The sequence below is a fragment of the Tauraco erythrolophus genome, chromosome 10 (genome assembly GCF_009769465.1).
Source record: "Tauraco erythrolophus isolate bTauEry1 chromosome 10, bTauEry1.pri, whole genome shotgun sequence".
NCBI classification, from domain to species: Eukaryota; Metazoa; Chordata; class Aves; order Musophagiformes; family Musophagidae; genus Tauraco; species Tauraco erythrolophus.
The window spans coordinates 20,792,003-20,812,705 of NC_141474.1; the positions used below are offsets into that span (position 1 = coordinate 20,792,003).

The following is a 20,703-nucleotide window of genomic DNA, read 5'->3' on the forward strand; positions in this document are numbered from 1 at the left end:
CTCCACAGTGGAGAAGAAAGCAACAATTTAAACACCAATTAGGACAAAACGCAGACTGTTACACGTGTAATTCCAGCTCTAATCAGCTAAAAATGGTTCCTTGCTTGAGTTGCAACAGAATCACTTTTGTCATCTTGGTTATCTTTTCAGCAATCTTTGCGAATGCAATGGCTTTATGAGAAGTCTCATATCCTTGCAAATATTGCATGCCCCCTTAAATTCAGCCAGTGCTTTAACTAGACAACAGAATTTCAGCGTATGAAGAGGCATTTAAACAACTGGTATGGAAAATCCTTGACCTTCCTGCTCTAAGTAGAGCTTGCACTTGTGCTTCCAGGGAACAGCCTGCACAGCTGCCCCTACAGATACTCTCCAGTTGTACTGAGCGGAAGTTTGTAAAACAGTTGTGAGGTTGGTCAGTAACTGTAAAATATGACTAGAAGAAAACTGCTGTCCTTCCTTGTTTTTCTTTCCTGTTATTTTGCTTGTGCCTTTACGGGTGAGGAAGAAAAGTGTTACAGAAAGCAAATTGCTTTGGAAAGACTGGGTAGAAGCTATAAATACTTAAGAAACATCAGCAATTTTGGATTTTGCTAAAAATTTGAAGCTACATCTTTAAAAGTTTGCTCCCTGCCGATGGCTGGAAACATCATTACCTACCACAATTTCCCGATGAGCCATAAGGATTGCAAAGTTGGTTAGGTGACTGCAAGCACACGTTGTATGAGTTTTATTTGTGTCAACCAGTTTGCAGCCTTGAGTTGACCAGTATCCCATCATAGTTCTCTCTGAGTAGTTCCAGAAGGAACAATTTGCATTGAAATAATTGTCAGGCTGGGAGATAAAAGGATAACATAAAATGAGGATTTTAGACACTAAGATGGCAATAACAATTGTTTAATATGTGTAAAGGGTAATTTAGATTAAACTTTGCAAGTTTCGGACAATAAAGTTTTTCATCAGCAAAATTGTAGACTATGTTATACAAGGAAGACATGTAGTTTAAAAGGGACTTTATAGTCCGAAACACTCTAAAGTGTAGTCTCAATTATTGTAGACCCAATTTTAAACAATTTCCATCTTACGATTTTATGCACTGATGGTACATTATAGTCATTTTTGCTTTCTGCAAAATTAGGACTGCAAATTTATTCTGAAGATATTTTTCCTGTAATTGAGAATTTGAAAATATGATCTTTTTCCTTTGATTCTCACCTTTGGTCAGGCCAAAGTCATGTGAACAGACATCAGGAAAAATGTTCATTTCTCAATGCCTATCTATTTTGATGAAAAACGATCAAAACAGATTTATAAAAAAAAAGGCAAAATGAATGGAAAACCCAATCATATTTTCTCTATCACAGTACTGATTATTTCCTGACGTGAAACACGAAAACAGAAAGGACCAAGCTAACAAGCAAAGAAACACATTAAATAAATTACCGTGAAGAAAATATACACAAACTTAAAGTATAACAAATCAAGATATAATACTTTATTCTTCACTGAATAAATGCATTTAAACAATTTGTATATGCTTCCAGAATTTGGTCCAAAATTAATGTAAAAAGTTAAAGCGTCATTAAATCTTGCTACATCAGACCATCAAGAATCTTAACATTATTTTCTACCCTGCTACTAAGGTAAGACTTAATTTTCAGTTAGAAACAAATTAGTCATTTACATTTTCATGTTGATTACTGAATTAGCTTTCATTAAGAATACACTTAAGTTCTAATAATCACTGAACCAGGCTCATTTAATTTTATGTTCATAGACTTAACTAAGCTTGTGTCTCTGACCTAGTCCAACATTTAAAATTCAAATGGAAAAAAGGTTATTTTTCTGCATTGCTTTTCTCTCTTGCTGATTTTATGACCTTCCCATTAATTCATTAGCATAACTCACATCAATGTGTTCCAGTGTAAAATGCACAGGATCAGTCAGGTACACCCGGCTAGACTCCTTGTTGATAGAGGCTGCAATGACGTGGGAGTTGACTGCGATCGTGCTATTCCGCCCAGCAAAGTCGCTGCCTAGTTTTATGGTTGCATTTTCAGTACTGAGAAAACGCCCCAAACTTTTGTAAATGATGAAAACCAGTTTTGCTAATCCTACAAAAGAAAAAAATCCCACCATCATAACGCAGAGGTCTACAGAAACACAGCAACCTGTACTATAATGAACTGACAATAAAGAGTCAGTAAACAGAGAGGCACTTTCAGGCTACAGAGTCAAAGAAAAACAGCCAGGTACCCACGACCTTCGAGAAAAAGTCACAGAGCAGTTTTGTTGTGTTTTGTTTTGATATTTTAACTAGGGAAGGTAACGTGGGTTTTACAGAAGTTGATGGAGTTTCAGTGCTCCGTGCCCAAGACTCACCATTCCTGCTGTTCTGTTTCACGGTGCTTGCAGAGAGCTGAATCGAGTTGCCTCCTTTACTGCCCTGAGGAAATTTCAAGTCCTGCACCTGGCCCTCAGTAATGAGCACTGCAACATCCAAAACTAAGCAGACCAGAGGGGAAAAAAAAAGAAAGTGGTAAGAAAGGAGAATGCAGAGAAAGTCTCTTGGCTAGAATGCAATATGCCAGATGACAATATTTCCCCCCACTCTTTATTTACTTTTCTCACACTGCTGTCCTCATTTGCCACTGTAAGACAGATATGTACTGCATGTTTCAAGTATGCAGAGTTAGTCTCTTTAACGAAACCTAGTGCACGCTACTAAAATGACAGCGCTTTAATGGTGGTAACATGACATCAAAACTTGTTTTAATTTGTGCCCTCAAAACATGCATTTAAAAATACCACACATGCTGCAGAGAAATGTTTATTTTGAAGCTGCTAACATCTATGCAGTATCCTCTGCTAACAAATTTAGAACCTTAAGTATTGATTTAGATAGTTTTTTAAACAGTCAGCAAATGAATACCTAAGTATACTTATGCTGTGTATTTAGCTAAACCAGTACTTGTATCTAAAAATAATTTCTAATTTTTTCCCTAAATCTAATTCTGTATAAAGGTTTATAGGAAACAATTTTATTGGTTCTGCTAAAAACCATTTAAATTGAAAATTTAGATGCCACTTGGCCTTACTTGAAGTTTTAATTTTATGACGTATATTGGGAGGCTTTCATGAGATTACCATCGAAGGCTGGATTCCCTTGGATATGTAGAATCACATAGGTCAGAGTGGTCAATTTGTCGAGAAATATCTCCATTATATTAAACTGGTCTAACTATAGGTATAAACTATAGACTGACAAGTATGAAATTAGGTTTGAATTAGACAAGTATGAATTAGATTTCTCTCTCTCTAAGCCACATATGTATGTGCGCTGTGAATCCAGTCTTGCATGGCATCAGTAATGTGTTACTAACGATGACTTCAAGACAGCTTATCACAAGAAGTGATGTTCAGACAGTTTACTGAGCTCCACAGAACTGCTTGTGTACATCCTGAGAGAGAGATTCTGTGATTCTAACCACATTCCTTCAGAAACAACCGGTGCAGTTACTCTGATAACGACTGTAACACCTTTTCCCATCCTTTCCCAATTTCTTCCTACTGAAATTAATAACTAGGCAGAATCATTTCTACAGTTACAAATATGCAGACACTGAAACGTGGAAAGTCTCATTTCTGAAGTCTATTCCAAGTCTCCATCTTGGTATCCCTCAAATTGGCAGACTTTCAGCTTCCTTGTACCTCACTGAGACTACATTAATCTCTATAATAAAATGAAGGAATTTTATTTTATGCATAGAAATTATTTTTGCTTTAACACATCCTGTGTACCAATATTTGCACATCTGTAATACCAAACCCCTACATTTCTCTGTCACCATTTAAATTCCAAATTATGCTCCAACTATCTTCAGCTATTTTGCAGTCTCTGGAGCATACCCATTCTGCATTATGGGAGATGTAGTTCACTGAACACGTTTTTACCTGAAGGCAGTCATGTTTAATATAAACATTTGGCCTATGTTCTGAGTGCCTAAAATATTTAACTGGCAGAGTATGTTGCAAAAAAGTAATTTAAATTCATTAGGAAGAGTTTATATATAACAGGAAAGCATTTCTGCAGCTCTATAGCAAGCAGTTACCTCAAAAATCCACACTCTGCCATTTAAGCACTCTTCATATCCATACATACTACTAATGATTTTTCAGTGGTAAATCAACTTTGTAACATCAACTACTTTCTGTTTTACACTGTTTTAATGAAGAACTAAACAAGAAAAGCGTGCCTCCTCCGCGTAGGAGCATCTACACCTTTAATCCAAATGCTGCACAGCTCAGCTTTCAGAGTATGTCGCTATCTAGAGTACTTTTTCCTGATTCTGTTTAAAGCAATGCATAGCACTTTAAATTACGCTTAAAAAGAAATTTACTTACCGATATTTTCTGTGGGCATTGAGACTCTAGTTGGTTCTAAGAGATTATCGGCCAAGACAAAAGCCCCTTCTTCTAACGTATCAAGTAGCATTGTGGCTGCATGGGCTTGTTCTGAAGAATTCATGTCCTTCCAGGACTCCAGAGCTTCAGGCCTGAGCAGGTTGTCCACTGTATCCACAATTGCCTGCATTCATTAGAAAACTATCATTAGGTCTGACTGCCCTAGGCACCTGGGGAAAATTTCCAACGTTATCTCGTGACAATTATAATACTTAACTGTCAGAATGATTTACTGTGATTTAATGGCACTAGAAAACTATTTTCAACATAAAAATATTTTCCATCCTCTCGCTGGATTAACATTAATAGTGCAGTTAGCCATTAGCATTGTGTGGTCTCTAAGCGGTAAACATGCAGGTTTGATTCGTCTTGTGTCAGATAGAAAGATGGTCTTATTAATGTGCTGAAAAATGTAAAAATAAATGCCAGAAGTTTTGCCTGCAGCTTTCATCTTAAAGTTAATGTCAAAATGTGTAACTTCTATTTAAAAATATTAACGTCAAAATTGGCATTCTGCGGTTTAGACTAAAACAACAATAATACTCTTCTGGAAACTTAGCCCAACTCATGTAGCCATAGCACTATGAAGAACTGCTTGTCTATGATAAACTGCCTTCCTTATTACAGGAGGCATGAAACGAAGCTGACTCAGTGGATATAAATTACCCTGGGCCACTCTCACTCCCTCTCCTGTTCCTGTACCTGTTCATAGATACTTAAAAAGATTACTAACTGCCATTCCTGCACAAAGGTCAGTTAAAAAAGGAAATCAATAGAGCAAACAAGATGTCCACTGACTGTCTCTGTTATCAGTGAAGGCAAAACTGTAAAACTGAATCAACCTGCCATTTTAAAAAGTCTTTCTTTTTAAAGTAACAACTCTATCATCATGTTTTCAGGTTCATTAAGCTGCATATAAAGTAACAGTAAATAAGGAAGAAGAAGAATTCAGTGACATGATTACATTATTTTTACAAAATAATCCAATCAATCAGAGTAATCCGTTAATCAATTGAAGGCAAGCTCTTACATTAATGCATAATGTAGCTGTGCATTGAGTATGCTGTGCATCGAGTATGCCATACATTGCTGAAACACCCTGTTTACTCTGTCCCATTTACCTAGTCATAATGTGTCATTAAGCACATATATAATTTGTTTGATCAATTTAAAAGCATTGGGAATGGAAACAGAATGCATTGTACAAACAGAAAGACGTCGGTCTGGAATACTATATTGTGCAAATAAACGAATAGGAAAAGTTGGTCAAGGCTATCGTCGAGCAAGATTAATTAGCCTAATCCATTTTAATATCCTCTTTCTGTCTGCATTGTGAGCTACCATGACCTTCCTGGCAGGTGGAAGATAGTTCGAAGTGGCATTAAAGCCTTTTTTCTTTCTCTAATGGGAGACAGAATAGTCAAAATGCTCGCACTGATACTGCTGCAGCCATTAACTAGAGTGGAACAGAAATTGGTCTGCAGAGGCCAGATTCATTAGTCACCAAGAAATACAGATTGGAGCCTCTAATCTGAGGTACAAATGAATCCTCTGTCACAAAGTGGGAACTTGCTTCATTTGCATAGTGTAAGTCAGCTTTTGATTTGTAATTTCAAGAGGTTTATTAGTCTTATCTAAGCAGAGAAGCCCATTTGAGACCTACAGAAAATGACACTGGTCGGAAATTAAGGTTGTGTATCTCCATATAGCACTGACGGTATGCATTCATTAATATGAAACACTTTTTATATATTATGGGATAATCTAACTCTGCATTTTTCCTGTGGAAAATGATCACCTGCCCAGTAATATTTCTGAGGCGTTCTCTCCTCTCAGACAGAGGCAAGCGGGCGGTGGGAAGACTCCGCAGCCCCTGTATCGCAGCTGTCAGAGCAACCCCATCGCTGCTCTTCTCACGTTCATGTTTACTATTGAAAATGAAGCACTAAAACTCAGCCTACTCAAACCATACCTGCTGCATTTCCCTTTACTATTAAAAAATATTTTATAATAAAAAACTATTACAAGCATTCTTATTTGAGAAGTGAATTTCTCTCCAGATCTTTGTCTCTTTTTGTCAAATTCGTGCATAACTGGACATCTCTCATCCACTTCCTGGGCTGCAGGATAAAAGACAGAAGCACCTTGTACAGAGAAATGCCTCTTCAGTAAGAGTCTGAATTATTTTATTATGTTGCAAAGTAATTCAAAGTTCTTTTCAAAAATCATTCTTATGTTTTACCTCAGAGGGTGTAAATAAATATCAGTATTTTAAAACTTTGAAAATATCAGTATTTTAAACTTTGAAAAAATGTGCCAAAAGATTTTACAGAGCCAGATGTGATCTGTTCTAGGACTTTTTCCTCTTCTCCACAGGTGTGAGGTGGCATTACTGGCATTGTACTGCAAAGCAGGAGCTGGCCACTATGGACAACCATTCTAAGGCACATGAAAGAAACTGAAAATTGGGTAGCAATGTGTTACATGCCTTCCACATAGCCTGGTTAATGGGACACGTGGCACACATTTTACTAGTAAAGTCAGAGTAATGTTTGTCTTTACATTTTATCCTGAAATGACTGAATTTGGCCTTTTTAACAACTCTTAAAACTGTAAGAAAGAGTGATTTTACTAGGTATAAGAATACACAAAGAACAAGGCAAGCTATATAATGCACGTTTTTCATGCAAGCGAATTAACTCTAAACAGTCTTTGATATAAAATACTACCAAGCTGAAGTAATTTCTGTTAAGTTGCCAGCTTTTTCCTCTATCCAAAGCTGTATTATGACAGAGATGCTACTTCCAATTCAGATAACAACCATTTCTGCTCTTTCAGTTTTGAACAAGTTGAGGTAAAAGCGGTATAAACTTTGATCTTTAATTTGTTTTTCTGAGTGTTATACCTGTGCAAAGCCAACATTTGTACAGCTGATATGGGGCACAATACACATTTATCAAAGACTGAAATACATAGGATCATGCAGCAAGATGATAAAGCGTGGCAGGTTGCTGAAGCAGGGAGAAAGCAGGGTGACAGCACAGGAGAGATACCTTAAGGTAAGCCCTGCATGTCTTCTCTCGTTTTTGGAGCTTTTTAGTAAGAAAAAAGAAAATCAGAAGTTAGACACATTCTGGATAGCTTCAGAAATATAAAAAAAAAAAATAGACTGGTGTTTCAAATCCTAAATTTGAACTATAGCCTGGAGATTAATCTAGTTTCTGTCCAGTGATGACTATAAAAATCATCACACAGGCAACATTTTTCCCCAACCTTCATACAAGTGCCCGACATATTTGCCCAAACGGTGGGATTTGTGTGAAAAGGTCAAAGGAGAAAATCCCTGTGTGGGCACTTGATCTGTCTCTGGGAAAACTCTTTAAGGGCAGCTAGAGATTGTAAATAAAACTATTGCCAAAATAACAGAGGAGTGCACGGAGCTCTCTCTCTAACAGAGGCTGAAAAAATGTTTTGTTTGTAGCTTGCTGACTAAGCTGACGCAAGGAAGAGGACGAGAAATAAAGCATTTCCTCTGAGAAAAAGTGGAATGGTAGTAGCAGCTGTGATTTGTATTTAAACCACAAAGACACAAGTTTTCTCTGAAATGTTTCTCTGAACATCATTGTGGAGAAAACACTTATCTGTGCTTTAGATATGCATATTAAGGCATTTTTATAAAGATCAATTGTAAGCGATGTTGGTGTCTTAAAAGGCTAGGAAAGTGCTATTATTCTGCAGGAAGTCAGATTAAAATAAAACCCTGCACCCATGCAGAATCCCACTGATTTTATTATATGTCCAAGGTTAAAAGGATCACTGGATAAACATGCAGATTTGTTACAGAATTTCTGAGAGCTAATGCCCATTTCTCTCACACTAGTTATAACGCATTCCAGATTTTAACAAGGACACAGCTCTGTATTTTAGGACCAGCCAGCTATTGTGAATTATATCTTACTCCCTAAAGAAGGTAATTGGAACTTTCCGTTGTGTATTTACTGCTGTTTTCTCTTACATGTTTATCTCAGAACTATAAGCACGCAGGAACAAAGTATAGATTAATATTTCTGAAAGTAAAAAAATAAGAAAAACAAAGGCAATGGTTATCCCAGCAGGAGGAGGTGACAGGAGGTGTGTACCTTGTTATAACTCCTTCCAGCAGAGTCCTTTTCACTGGGCCGCAGTTCTTGCAGCTGAGCATCCAAGATATCCACGAGCTGCTCCATCAGCCTCACTGATGAACTAACATCGCCAGCGAAGACCGGTCCTTTGGTGTGTTTAGCCAGTTCATTGGCCAGACTAGCAGCATTTTCTCCGCTTCTGATCTGAAATGACAATTTATATTATCTCAGCAGGGTCCCTTGTTCTGCTTGCGGCTCTTAATTCCAATTCCCCATATACCTTTGTTGTGGTGAAATAACCATTTGCACATACATTGAAATCTGCAACTAATTGAGACCAATAACGTTCTCTTTATCTCAGAAGATTAAAGGTTCTTAGATCCGTGACACACAAAAGCAGTTCTTAACAGCCATCAAAACCAGAAATCAGACTGGGACTTTTGGGCTAGATCTTCTGTTCATCCTCACTTTTATTTTACTGCCGCTATCAGACAGTAAGAAATCTATTTGTTCATAGCAGTGCTCAAGGCATTTGAAAGTCAAGTAGCCTGGTACTGACAACAAATTATCCAGTTTTCATAAACTTAGTAAATCTCAGTAGGGAGGGAAAACACGGAAAGTGGCTCGGTGCTCTAATCACACCGTTATTAATGCACTCAGCCAAAATTCTATTTATTATAGTATAATTTTTCCTGAATCAAAAAACCTTGGTGTATACTGCAGTTTTTGCTGCATGATTTACAATATTTGATTTATTAGGCAAATATAGCTTCTGGTTTTTGAACACCAGCAAAGCTACTTCACTAGAGAGTGATGAAAACACATAATCACAGATTCAATACAAGAATTTAGAGGGAGAGTGTACCAAAACACACATATGAACCTGTTGGCGCACACCAAGTGCACCTAACTCCTTCTATTTTAAATGAACAGAGAATAATAAAGAGAGCTTCAACAAACTGGATTATTAATGCTCAGAGTTAAAATCCTTAATCACCAGTGGACATCAGATTAAAAGGTTTCAACCAACCTTCTGAGCCAGCTGATTTACCCAATGTGAGGTGCAGTTGCTAAGATCAGGGCCTTTGGGGTTCCACGTTCCGGTTAAGATCACGCAGAGATACGAGGCAGTTCCTACAACAGATGTAGAAAACTACAGTGAAATGGAAACCATTTTTCCGCATGCATTCAGGAAATCAGCGACAATCCTAAGCAATGTTAAATTCTGAATGCTGCTAATTGCAGTAGTTGACAATAATTGACAAAAACGTAAGGAAATAATGTAGATTACAAACAGCAATAAAAAAGTCAGTGAAAAGTACCTGACGTTTTCTGCAAACAAACAAAAAGCCCTTGATTCTTCCTGGAGCTCATCCAGAGGAGAGCTCATAATGAGAAAGGCAGCTGTAAGCATATTTCACAACAGTCCTCAAGCAGAGCCCTAAAATTTGACCTGGATTCTCAAAAGCACATGTGCGAGGTAATTCTGCGGCTACGCTCAAATGCCGTTCACAGACTAAAATTTGACCATTGCCTGTAGATACTGCATTCTCCAAGTAACAGAAAATTGTGTGACAGACAATTTGAGATTAAAAAAAAATTCACCATGACACAGCGGCACATTGCTTTTGAAATGTCTGCTTGAAATCAAGATATATTTTTAAAGGCAGTACCTCGTGTTCCTTTGGGGCAAGGGCGTTCAACCATCATTCCTCTTTGTGTCTGAGGCCAGCTAATCCCCCTGGCCTCAGTCGGTTCACAGAATCTCTCTGGCAAAGGGAAAAAACTTGTCACAGGAGGAATTTTGGTTGTGGAAACGGGTGGCGGTGGCTTAGGTCCTCTGCTTCCTTCCTTTGTTCCTCCAGCTAATGTTGTGCTTATGGGACCTTTCTGTGATGTAGTGCTAGTGGTTGACACTGTGGTTTTGTATACCTCTGATGAAGAAGTTATTGTCACTGCTGTGGTAGGCACTGCACAAAGAAAATCAGAGTAATAATAAAGTAAATGACTTCAGAATTATTAAAAAAAAAGTTCTTTAAATGTTATTTATGTAGTTTTGAAGGATTCTCTTGTGTCTCCTTTCCTCTATCTTAATATTACTCTTTTCTTATTGCTATTCTGGGTGCTTATAACTTTAACTGATTTTATTTTTTTTTTACTCCCAGCTCATACCAGTATGATGTTTCAGCACATTCTCCAAATAATCTCTTCCATAATAAAAATTGATAGTTACATTTCTAAAGGCTGAAAGGCAGTCCTAGTGAGTTATCAGTACATAACAAATATACTCAAAGCAATTAAAGATTACTTAATCACTTTTGCAGAAGGAATAACTCAATAGACAGAATCACTCGAATCAGTGTGCCATAAACAATGCAGTCCAGCTTTAACAACAAAGGCAGTGGGCTGTAACTAACGAGACCATTTAAAAAAAAAACAGATCCCAAAACTTCAAGTCACCCAGTGCACACCTTCCAGGAAAATAATTACGGTAACATCTTCCTACCCGGCAGTCATTCTGCTTGAGAGCGCTGCAGCATGCCCCATTAGCTCCAAACAGAAGCAGCGCCTAGCACGTACGCGCTGTTCTCCTGTTTCAACACTTTGGTCCTTAACATCCTTTTTTGACAAGGCAGGTATGAAGACACAACTCGTTAAAGCCAGTGGCCAGTACCTAGTTTACTCTCGTACGACACACTAGGATCGGCTCGGGCCGAACCCCTCCTGCCCAGAGCGGCAGGAGCTCGCTCCACTGACCCGCCTCGGGAACCACTGCTGGAGCTGCCGAGGGGCAGCCCGAGCCATGCCGCGGTTTCAGGGCTTTGGAAAGAGAATGCTGGTTAATGCTACTGCAGATAACAGACTGGAATTCCTGCTCGGCACCTTCGAATGTATATTGAGCACCAGCTGAAACAACGCAAGGGAGCAAAGTAACTGAACCAGTTATCATTAATTATTTCAAAATCTTCATTAGTGTTCACAGTGATTTATAGATACATAAAAGCACAGATCCTTGTGCTGAGAATAAATAAGCTCATACCAAGTATTTTTTAAACACTAACTGATACAGAAACAAATGAAGCTAAATTCTGGATTAACTCCAGTGGATAAAGTTGCTTTTTTCTTTCTTTTTTTTTCTTCTGCTAGGCCTTTGCACTCTGACTTACTGGGCAATGAATCTTCTCCAAATTAAACCATAAACAAAAAACAAAAGAGCTGCCTCACTCTCTTTCAGTATATGCTTTTTAAGTCAGTGTTTCGAATAAGATTTACTTTCAGTAGTTTGGCAGATAGCAATTATTTCAAAATCTTTTTTCAATTATTTTCAGTTATAATATATTAGGAGTCTCAAATATGAATTTACCTTTTTATTTTCAAATAAATTTAAAGTGGAGTTTTTGAACATCACAACCTGTTTTTAAAGACTAAATGCAAAGATGTGCTTTTCATCCCGCTTTTGCTCACAAATGAGAAACTTCTTCAGAGGCTGTCATCCCCTCAGTCTCATTCTTGGCTGCTTGAATACAGTCTGTGTAATTGTGCCGAACTCGTGGTGTAGCCACCTACTACGAAACCTACTGAAATCCCCGGATCTGTTCCGCCAGTGCTTGCCTGACATCTTGTGAAACTGCTGTTATTTTCTTTTGATTACAGTGCACCCAGTCTTCTAGTGCTTTCCCAATTAACATTTGTCAAAAGCATTTGCAATCACTTGGAGTAGTGTCAGGCAGCGCCTGCTGTATCAGGTCCTGGGGAATGGCGAACTGGTGGGGACAGAGAACGATGCAGAGGACAACCAATTATTACTATCCATCCCGTAACACACTGTGCTAATTAGTACATATTTAATCACTGAAATGTGTGCTAGCATTATTGCAATCAGTACTCAAAACCTATAATGTTTAGGATAGCTTTGTCTCAGGAGCAAAATATCATTGCAAGAATTCATAACAACTCTTTGAAGTTCCATAGTGAGCTAACAATTTTCAGAACCTATTTTATGCTGCACCCTGAGATAAAATATCGTGCTGTCATTACGCAACTTTAGGTAGAACAATTTTAATGCTATCCATTACAATCCATCTCAAAGCACATCACCTGTGACTCAAAAATGACCTGCATAGCTTAGTAGCAGTACATACTTTAGAAATACATTTATAATCTCACATTTTAGGAGAAAAGACTTCAAATCACTTCTCTCACAAAACTGAAAAAAATACAGATCATTTCTAAGAGATTTTTTTCTTGAATTAAATTTTTTAAAAAGAGAAGTCAGTATATTTCAGAATGTACCAGGAAACTTCACACAGTGCTGGAAGTCTGGGAAAGAAGGTTGAAAAAATAAGAAATGACTAACACATCACTTTAAGGAATACATATAGCTTTTAGAAGGCAGACCATTTTGGTTTTAATGACCTGTTGGGGAACTTTATCTGCAAGGCCATTCTCCTGAGCTGCAAGAAGACACATGATAGCTGCCACCACCTGATGTGTCTCGTTCTGAAAGCTGAGGGTGACGACATCCGCTGGCTGCCGTGCACAGTCTTGCAGAGCACTTTACCAATATAAGATAATTGCAGTGATGATTAATATGCCACAACTAAGGAGAGGAACAAACTCCATGTTGAGGTTATTAACCTATTGTTCCAAGCAGCAGGGGTGAGCCCGTACAAGGCTGAAGATACATAATTTTTCTCCAACGCCAAAGAAGCCGCTTTTACAATGCGAGATTCTATTTTGGACTTTTTGACTAGGCTTGACACGCTGAGAAGAAAACCAAAACCTCTTCTGCCTTCTTCCTTTTCTTTAATAATAGGTGTGCCTCATTATCAGCTAAAGACAGTCTTTGTAAAATTAAAAAAAAAAAAAAATCAGGAAAGAGCAATAGGAAGTAAATACAAGACTCAAGTTGAGGGTAATTAATTTACATTTGTTTCATGCAGTTCTTAACAGCTGATTTAAACCCTTATGCATGCTATGTGCTTCTAAAAATGAAGACACCACTGGAGTAAAACTTAACACCTGTTTAACAGTGTGATGTCTATAAAAAACATAACACAATTGCCTAGGACAGCAGGGGAATAGTAACTTTGCTTCCCCAACTGACAGTGAAGAGTAGATTTAGGGAAGGCACACAAGCTTTTCTTTGCCAACAGGTTCTATTCTAAGCAGGCATAAAAAAAAATCAAACCACGCCAAAATAAAAAAATCCCCACCCAAAATACAACTCTGACCTTAGATTTAAAATTGTGTTAGAATGCCCAGATGATACGCTGCTGCTTAAAATCTTAATGGTTCCATTTTCATCTCTGGCATCTAGGTAATTTTAGGAATTGGCTCCACAGATTTTTCAGATAAATGTATGCTCTTATAAGTCAAGTATTTCAATGTATTTGGACACATGAAAATCTACGTACTTGCCTTCATTTTCAAAAGGTGTCATATGCTGAGCTGCCATGTAAAGTAACAGAGATCAGAAACCCGTGCAAATCCAGATTTCCCTGCCTTCTGCTTATTATCGCTATGTGCCTGTTTTCATGCTTTGGCAAATGGCAGGGAAGTCACTAAGACTTTACCTAATTACTCTTAGCTTCCAGCTATTATGCTGGCCAGTACTCTATTGACCCTGTCATATACCATTTAGTTGAAAGCGAAATGTTTATACAGCCATTTATAAATTTATACCCTGAAAATCATAATAAATACGCCACAAAATTAGCAAAATACCTATGATCGAGAAATGTGCTATCTGGTCCTCATTATGTTGTCTTTGCTTGTACAACTTCTCTCGCATCAATCTGTGGTGTATCAGATTCAATATAGTAGTAAAGATTTAATTTACTTAACAAATTCTGCATGACTTCATCGTAGATTCTTGGCATTATATAAAGATTTAGTTGCACTAGTTTCCTATTATTTCAAGCCCTTGGTGATAGTACTCTTCGAGTTTCTGTTCTGTCCACACTCGCAACATCCGTATTTTCCTGCAGTGATCCAATAAAACTTAATGATGGGTATCATGGTACAAAAGGAGAGACAACTTCAGTTTGAACAGTTTGCACAGTTAGCACAAATTGGGATGAGTGTAGATGAAATCTCTCCCTAACGCACTAACATAGAACAAAAGGATTAATCTTCTTTATGTTACCAAGGAAACCTCACAATGTAATGCTCATATTCACTTTTTAGGGGGAAAATTCTCTTCATTCTTCCTGATCTTTTAACTTAAAATCACTTTAAAAATTCCTATTTCAGCGAGGATTCATTTGGTCCCTTGGATTCCTCCTTCAGAAAGAAACATGACATATCCATTAAATTTACCAAGGATATAAAAACTCTAGTCTGTTTTGAATTTTTCATAGTTGAAGGTCCTGATATATTTTATTTCTAAATTACAGTTTTGATTTTTAAGTGTAATATTTACACTTAACCTTAGAAAATGCGCTCTTCTGCAGTATGTGAGTGGTACTTGTCAGCTGTACCTCTGAAAGCCGTTTCTGCATCTATGTACTATAATTCCCATGAGAGGAGAGCAGAAAAAACAACACATGAAGAACGAGGTTAAGAGGGGAGTTTTAAGGGCAGCAGACCCAATTGCCAGGGTAAAACAGTAGCCTGGCTGCAGCATCTGCAGTTTGAGAAATCTGAAGAGTTCTCCTGAAGATTAAGAAAATAAGGATACAGGGAATACATAACCTAACTGCAAGAGGAGAAAATGGTGTACGTTTGCAGAAAGGGCAAGGTCAACATTAGGTTAATTATAGTGGTATTTCAGAGGTTTCAATAGGCAGATTTAAAAATAAAAGAAATAAGAGAGCGAAGAAAGGCAGGTCTAGGGTCGTGGATGAGTCCAACATTTTGGCCCTGGGAGCAAATGTAAACCCTCGACGTCAAAAGTGTGACTCAAATGTGACAAATTCATCTTTCATGTAGGAAGAAAGACTTATTTTTGAAGCACTTGGGAGTTGAAAGCTATGGTGTAGACAAGAACTGATAGCCAAGACAGATAGATGTGGGGGGAAAAAAGAGAATCAGCGTGTGTCTATATATCATTATTGCTCCCATGGCAACAGAAGGAACACAGATTGCTGAGTTTCCCACAACAGCCCCAAGTTAACCATTCGAACAGAAAAGGCCACGACTTCCAATTTTGAGGCACTGACCTTGTGACACCATTAAATACTTGATATTAAAGTCCCATTGCAAAAAGAGACTAAAAAAAGTTTCTTGTGTTAGGTGACTTAAAGAATGTTATCCTAACACCTATGTCTTTGACTAGATGATTAAGAAACCTGAGTCAACCACAAAAAAAAAAACCCAACAAAATAAAACAGAACAAAAGAGACACAAAAATGCCCTTCATTAAATGTGCTGAAAATCTGGTCTAATTTCATATAATATTAAAAAATTCAAATGTGTATACATATAGATCATTTAACTGTATAACAATAGAAGGTCTGATCTTCAATCTATGCAGACTTAAAGCTGAAGCCTAAGAGGAACTGAAAATATAATACAAATATAACATAGAGTTAGAAACTGTACAGAATCTCTTCTTAGTTTTATAGCTGTACATCTCAAGGACAATCGTATTAAATAATTTTTCATTTAGTAGTCTTTAACTACAGGCAATTGGCTTACACAAAAGAGGAAATGAACTGAAACATATTCTTAAATCTGCTATGTACAGATCCATACAAAACTAAAATACTGGGTATTGGCTCTATATAAGGAAAAATACTATTTTTGAATGTATGCATCACATATTCAAATAAATCAAGTGTCTTTATACGGTTTCCACATTCAAGAAAGGTCATAATCAAATATATTTACTGATGTTATAATGCATCTAAAAGCCAAACTCACAAATGACTCAAAAAATATTCCTTTTCTGTCTTCACAGGTGAATGGGCAAAGAGCTCAGATGAGAGGCAAGCACTCTGCGGTGTGCCCTGGACCCCTTCTCATCTGGGTCTGGGTGGAATAAACCATTTCTCCCTTGCCCTTCCTTGCACAACAGAAAGGAACCCAGCAACACGAAGAGGTGCTGGTGGATGTCCAAATCTCTTTCTGATGTTAGATGAGATGTGGCCAGTACATGTACTGTTACTTGGGATCTTGAAGACTCTCCTAATAAAAACATTATGAAATATCTTACTGGAAACCTTTGGTGGTTCACTGAAGAAAAGGAAAGATTCTACAAAGCCTTTTCTTCACTCCCTGCTCTTCCTTAACACTTTTCCCGCAATGCAATGATTTAAAGATTAGCTTTTGCCACATCCATGGCACCTGCCTGAACTGCAAAAGCTACTTAGAGTCTGCACCTCCATTTTCTCCTCTTACTATTAAAGCTTTCAAGAATTTAAAATGCATCTTCATCTCAGTTAAACCGAATGGAAAGTGACATGCATGAGAATGTACAAAAATGAAAGCTATAAATTTTTTCTAATTACATAGGTGGGTACGCCTCTGCTAAGAGCAGCCCCAAAGCCTCCCTGAGGAACAGACTAGCTTGACGTGCAGAGAGCAAAGCTTCCCAGCACAGCCACCCTCACGGCCAGAGCACAATCCCCAGCACCTGGAATCTGCCTGAGCCTGGCCATGTATCGCCAGGGAGGCCTGCAGAAGACAGACTGGACAGATCTTCACTTGGCTCTGGAGATCACTATGCATTGGTTCTGAACAGTCTTGTTCTGCTGCGTCTTACGTATTTTTGTCCCTAGGAAAAGCTATACATATGATGATATAGTTGTGTGCACACTATGTGGTTTGCATTGCTATGCATGAATCAGCTTCGCTGAAGCAGGATAGCTACTTTTCACGTGGAGAAGCCATTATTACTACTTTTTTGAAGCAGAAAAAACGGCTGCTAAACATGCATACCAGTTAGATGAGAGAAGTGAAGCATTACCTTCATTGCTAAAGCAGCTTATCAATATTCTCTTCCTTGCTGCATGCATCTTCTGCCACGGAGCATTTCTCTTGGTATTTACTCTCCCCTGGAGATGCTAATATGTGGCTGTGCCTGTTCGTGTCATTTTTAGGGATTTCTGAGACCTAAAGACCTCCGTTTTTCTCTCCTCTTTTGGCAGTTAGAGTCTTTCCTTTTAGGCAGCTGTTCTAACTTCAAGTGAGCTGTACTGCAATTGTAATGGACTTACCGAGAAACCTGCTAAAAAGAGGTCGGATAATCTTGTCTAACCTGGAATTAGAAACTGTGAAAATAGGGCTGCGGAAAAAATTTTATGCTTAGTATTGCACATTAACGCCATACATCTCCTCTGGGACCTCCCAGCACACACCACTCTCAACTGCTGGCGCCAAGTTAAAAGGACTGCACGTATGTTGTAATCAATTCAGAAGTCAGGTAACACTGAACAGATGGGACCAGGGCTCTGGCTCAGCGTGAATGAACTCAAACTTACTTCAGCTATAGAAAGTCAAACTGACTGATGGTATAAAGTAAATAATTCCCCAACTCATTTTCAAACACAGAAAAGCTAAACATTTGCATTAAAAAAAAGAAAAAAAAAGAAGAAAAGTAAAGTACCAGCCTGTAAACCAAAAAAGTAATTCTATCTCTCTTCACAGGTGCTGCAAATTTGCCTTGCACCAAAGTAACGCTGTACTGGCTCAGCTCTGTGCTGAGAAACAACCCCGCCTTGCCCTTCTGCCAAGAGCTAAGTCTAAGACCAAATATATCATAACATAGTTGTCTGAATGGAAGTATAAAAGGATTAAAAATGAGAAAAAAACAAGTTCTTACCTTGGGCAGGATCAGGTGGGCCAAACTCCAAAGAGTATCGCAGAATGAAGTTGTTATTCCACACATACAGCTGGTTGTCTCTGGGGTTGTAATCCACTGCAGCGATGTACTGGTACTGGTTGGGGAAAGGAATGTCCACGTGCTCGCCTCTGCTTAATCTGGTGTTGTAGATGTAATCGATGGCGTTCTTGCCGGTCTCGCTCTCGTTGTCCTGATACACCGACCGCACTACATACAGGACACCACATATCATGAAAGCATTGGATGCTGCTCGTTTGTCGTACGTCGTTTCCCAGGTGGCTTCGAAACGCAGGGTGTAGGGGTTCAGCTGGCTAATTACTATCATCCCATTGTTTTGCTCCGTAGCATAAATTACCCATAAGCCATTTTCATCAACTGCCAAGTCAATATCAGTCTTTCCTCCCCATCGGTATGGAGAGGTGTCATGGTAATTAGCATAATTGATTATGGCCTCTCCACTCTTAATTCTAGTCCTCAAGTCAAATTTTACTATGTTTCTAGTTCTTTCCTTGTTAAAAAAGACAGCGCCATCATACACTACAAATCCAGTACCATCCACTCGATTTGGCAGTTTATACGTTGTCTGCTGGCGTCCGTTTTGGAAGTCCTCTAAAGAAGCATATTCTATCAAAGTATCAGTGCGATATGGAGTCCATGGCATGAAGTATATTTTATCTGCAGCCTGGAGAGGATCTTTGCACCAAGCACCTGCCTTTTGTTCAGCTTCATATAAATACGGTGAGTCCACAATTGCTTTCAACGTCCCCGGGCAAACAAAAACTAACAGTCACAGAGAGAAGTAAGACAAGAATTACGTCAAATTAAGATTGTCTCATAATAAATAAAAAAAAAAAAAAAAGAAAAAAAAAGGTAGGTAAATCATAATGACTGTGTCAGGAAGAAAAAAAATCAATTTAATTGGCACTAGATTATACCTTATGTTATAATTAATGCAATTATCACCCTTTATCATCCACTTTTCTTAAAGTTACCATGTTCTTGCTGTACCAGTACGGAAAGTGGATGGGAACTGTTTTCACTAGTACAGACCAAGGCTCAATGGCATATACAGACAGCTGAAAATGTAGAGCTACTCTTGCATTTTCGTCTTAGACTTTTAGTGAGTATGCATTAACGCTCCAGAGGTTTTAACTGGTGTGCAGCAGTGCGCTAGGTCATTTCAGTCCAGAAAAAAAAATCACATCGACTTGTTTAGAACTTTAAGAAGTGGTGAGGCTGAAAAAGGAGGTGCCTCGATTAAAAATAAAGGAACAAATCAAACCATCAGGTATATAGAGAAAGCATTAGGAGCAGAGAAAACAAAACACAACCAAAGCAATGAATGAAACAGACCAGGAAACCCTGTAACCATGGCATGCTATGGAGAGGGTTCTGGAAGCCAGGCAAGATGACACTTGATTAACAAGAATTTACCCAAGGGTGAGAGAAAGAGAGAGAGAGAAAGACAAAGAGAAAGGGAGAGAAAAAAGCAAGGGAGTCTTCCCTCCAGCCCAAGTATTTCAGACACTATACCCCGCCACCTACTTTAAGCAGCCAAGTCACTTTATTGCAAACAGTCGACTTCTTTATGAGGTGTACTTATGAGATCCTGCTGATTATCATAATATAAGAGTGTTGTGGGGAGGGGAAGGGAAGAGGTTAACATCCATAAGGCACATAACAAGGAGCTGGGGTTTGGACTGTGTACATTATTTACCTTTTTGCTCCACTTCTATTTTAAGCATCGGAAGAAAAATAAAAAAGTGCAAGGAAAAAAGAAAGAAGATTAACATAAATTGACTATTAATCTAAAGATTAAATTAGTAACAGACGCTAAATATAGGGAGAATAAGAACTGCACTATATTGGATAAAGAGAAACAGACAACAGGAAAACCTAGCAGGAGAGAGATTCTACGGTTACACAAGTGAACACGGATCAATCATTTTAGTAGATTAAGGAGGCAATACAGATATGTTGGCATGTAGTTTCACTTAGTGAACCTGAATAAATAATGAATGACTTTACTAATGCATGCTATACATACTCTTCTTTTCAAAGTATAATGCTATCAAGTTGGTTTTGAAGTGACACGTTAATTTATCATATATGTGCGACTGCACATACACATATTATATTAACTAGATAATTATAAATCCAAAATGCAGTATATTAATTATATAGGCTTGTATGTGTGCTTATTAATCCTTCCCCCATCTTTGTCCCAGACATCCCTCTGCTTTTCTGTCTTGTAAAGAAAGCAGCTTGCATCCGTTAGCTCTCCATTTTATTTGTTTTCCTGAATGTTAAATCTTGAGAAATTTTGCCACT

The 20,703-nt window shown here is 38.0% G+C and overlaps 1 protein-coding gene across 13 annotated transcripts in view; it reads right to left on the minus strand.

The window, feature by feature from the left end:
* Window positions 1-20,703, minus strand: part of ADGRL2 (adhesion G protein-coupled receptor L2) — a 127,971-nt gene that overhangs the window by 24,554 nt on the left and 82,714 nt on the right. For 4 of the 13 annotated variants that reach the window (XM_086617609.1, XM_086617608.1, XM_086617616.1 and 1 more), the window contains exons 4-13: window positions 20,090-20,101; window positions 18,352-19,152; window positions 10,259-10,555; window positions 9,616-9,719; window positions 8,604-8,789; window positions 7,518-7,556; window positions 4,405-4,588; window positions 2,383-2,505; window positions 1,909-2,114; window positions 661-834 (exon numbers count right to left, since the gene is read on the minus strand). In XM_086617609.1, the coding sequence (XP_086473735.1) occupies window positions 661-834; window positions 1,909-2,114; window positions 2,383-2,505; window positions 4,405-4,588; window positions 7,518-7,556; window positions 8,604-8,789; window positions 9,616-9,719; window positions 10,259-10,555; window positions 18,352-19,152; window positions 20,090-20,101 (2,126 nt within the window). Of the gene's footprint in view, window positions 1-660; window positions 835-1,908; window positions 2,115-2,382; window positions 2,506-4,404; window positions 4,589-7,517; window positions 7,557-8,603; window positions 8,790-9,615; window positions 9,720-10,258; window positions 10,556-18,351; window positions 19,153-20,089; window positions 20,105-20,703 lie in introns of all 13 variants that reach the window. The other 9 variants (XM_086617613.1, XM_086617611.1, XM_086617607.1 and 6 more) reach the window with 3 other exon arrangements.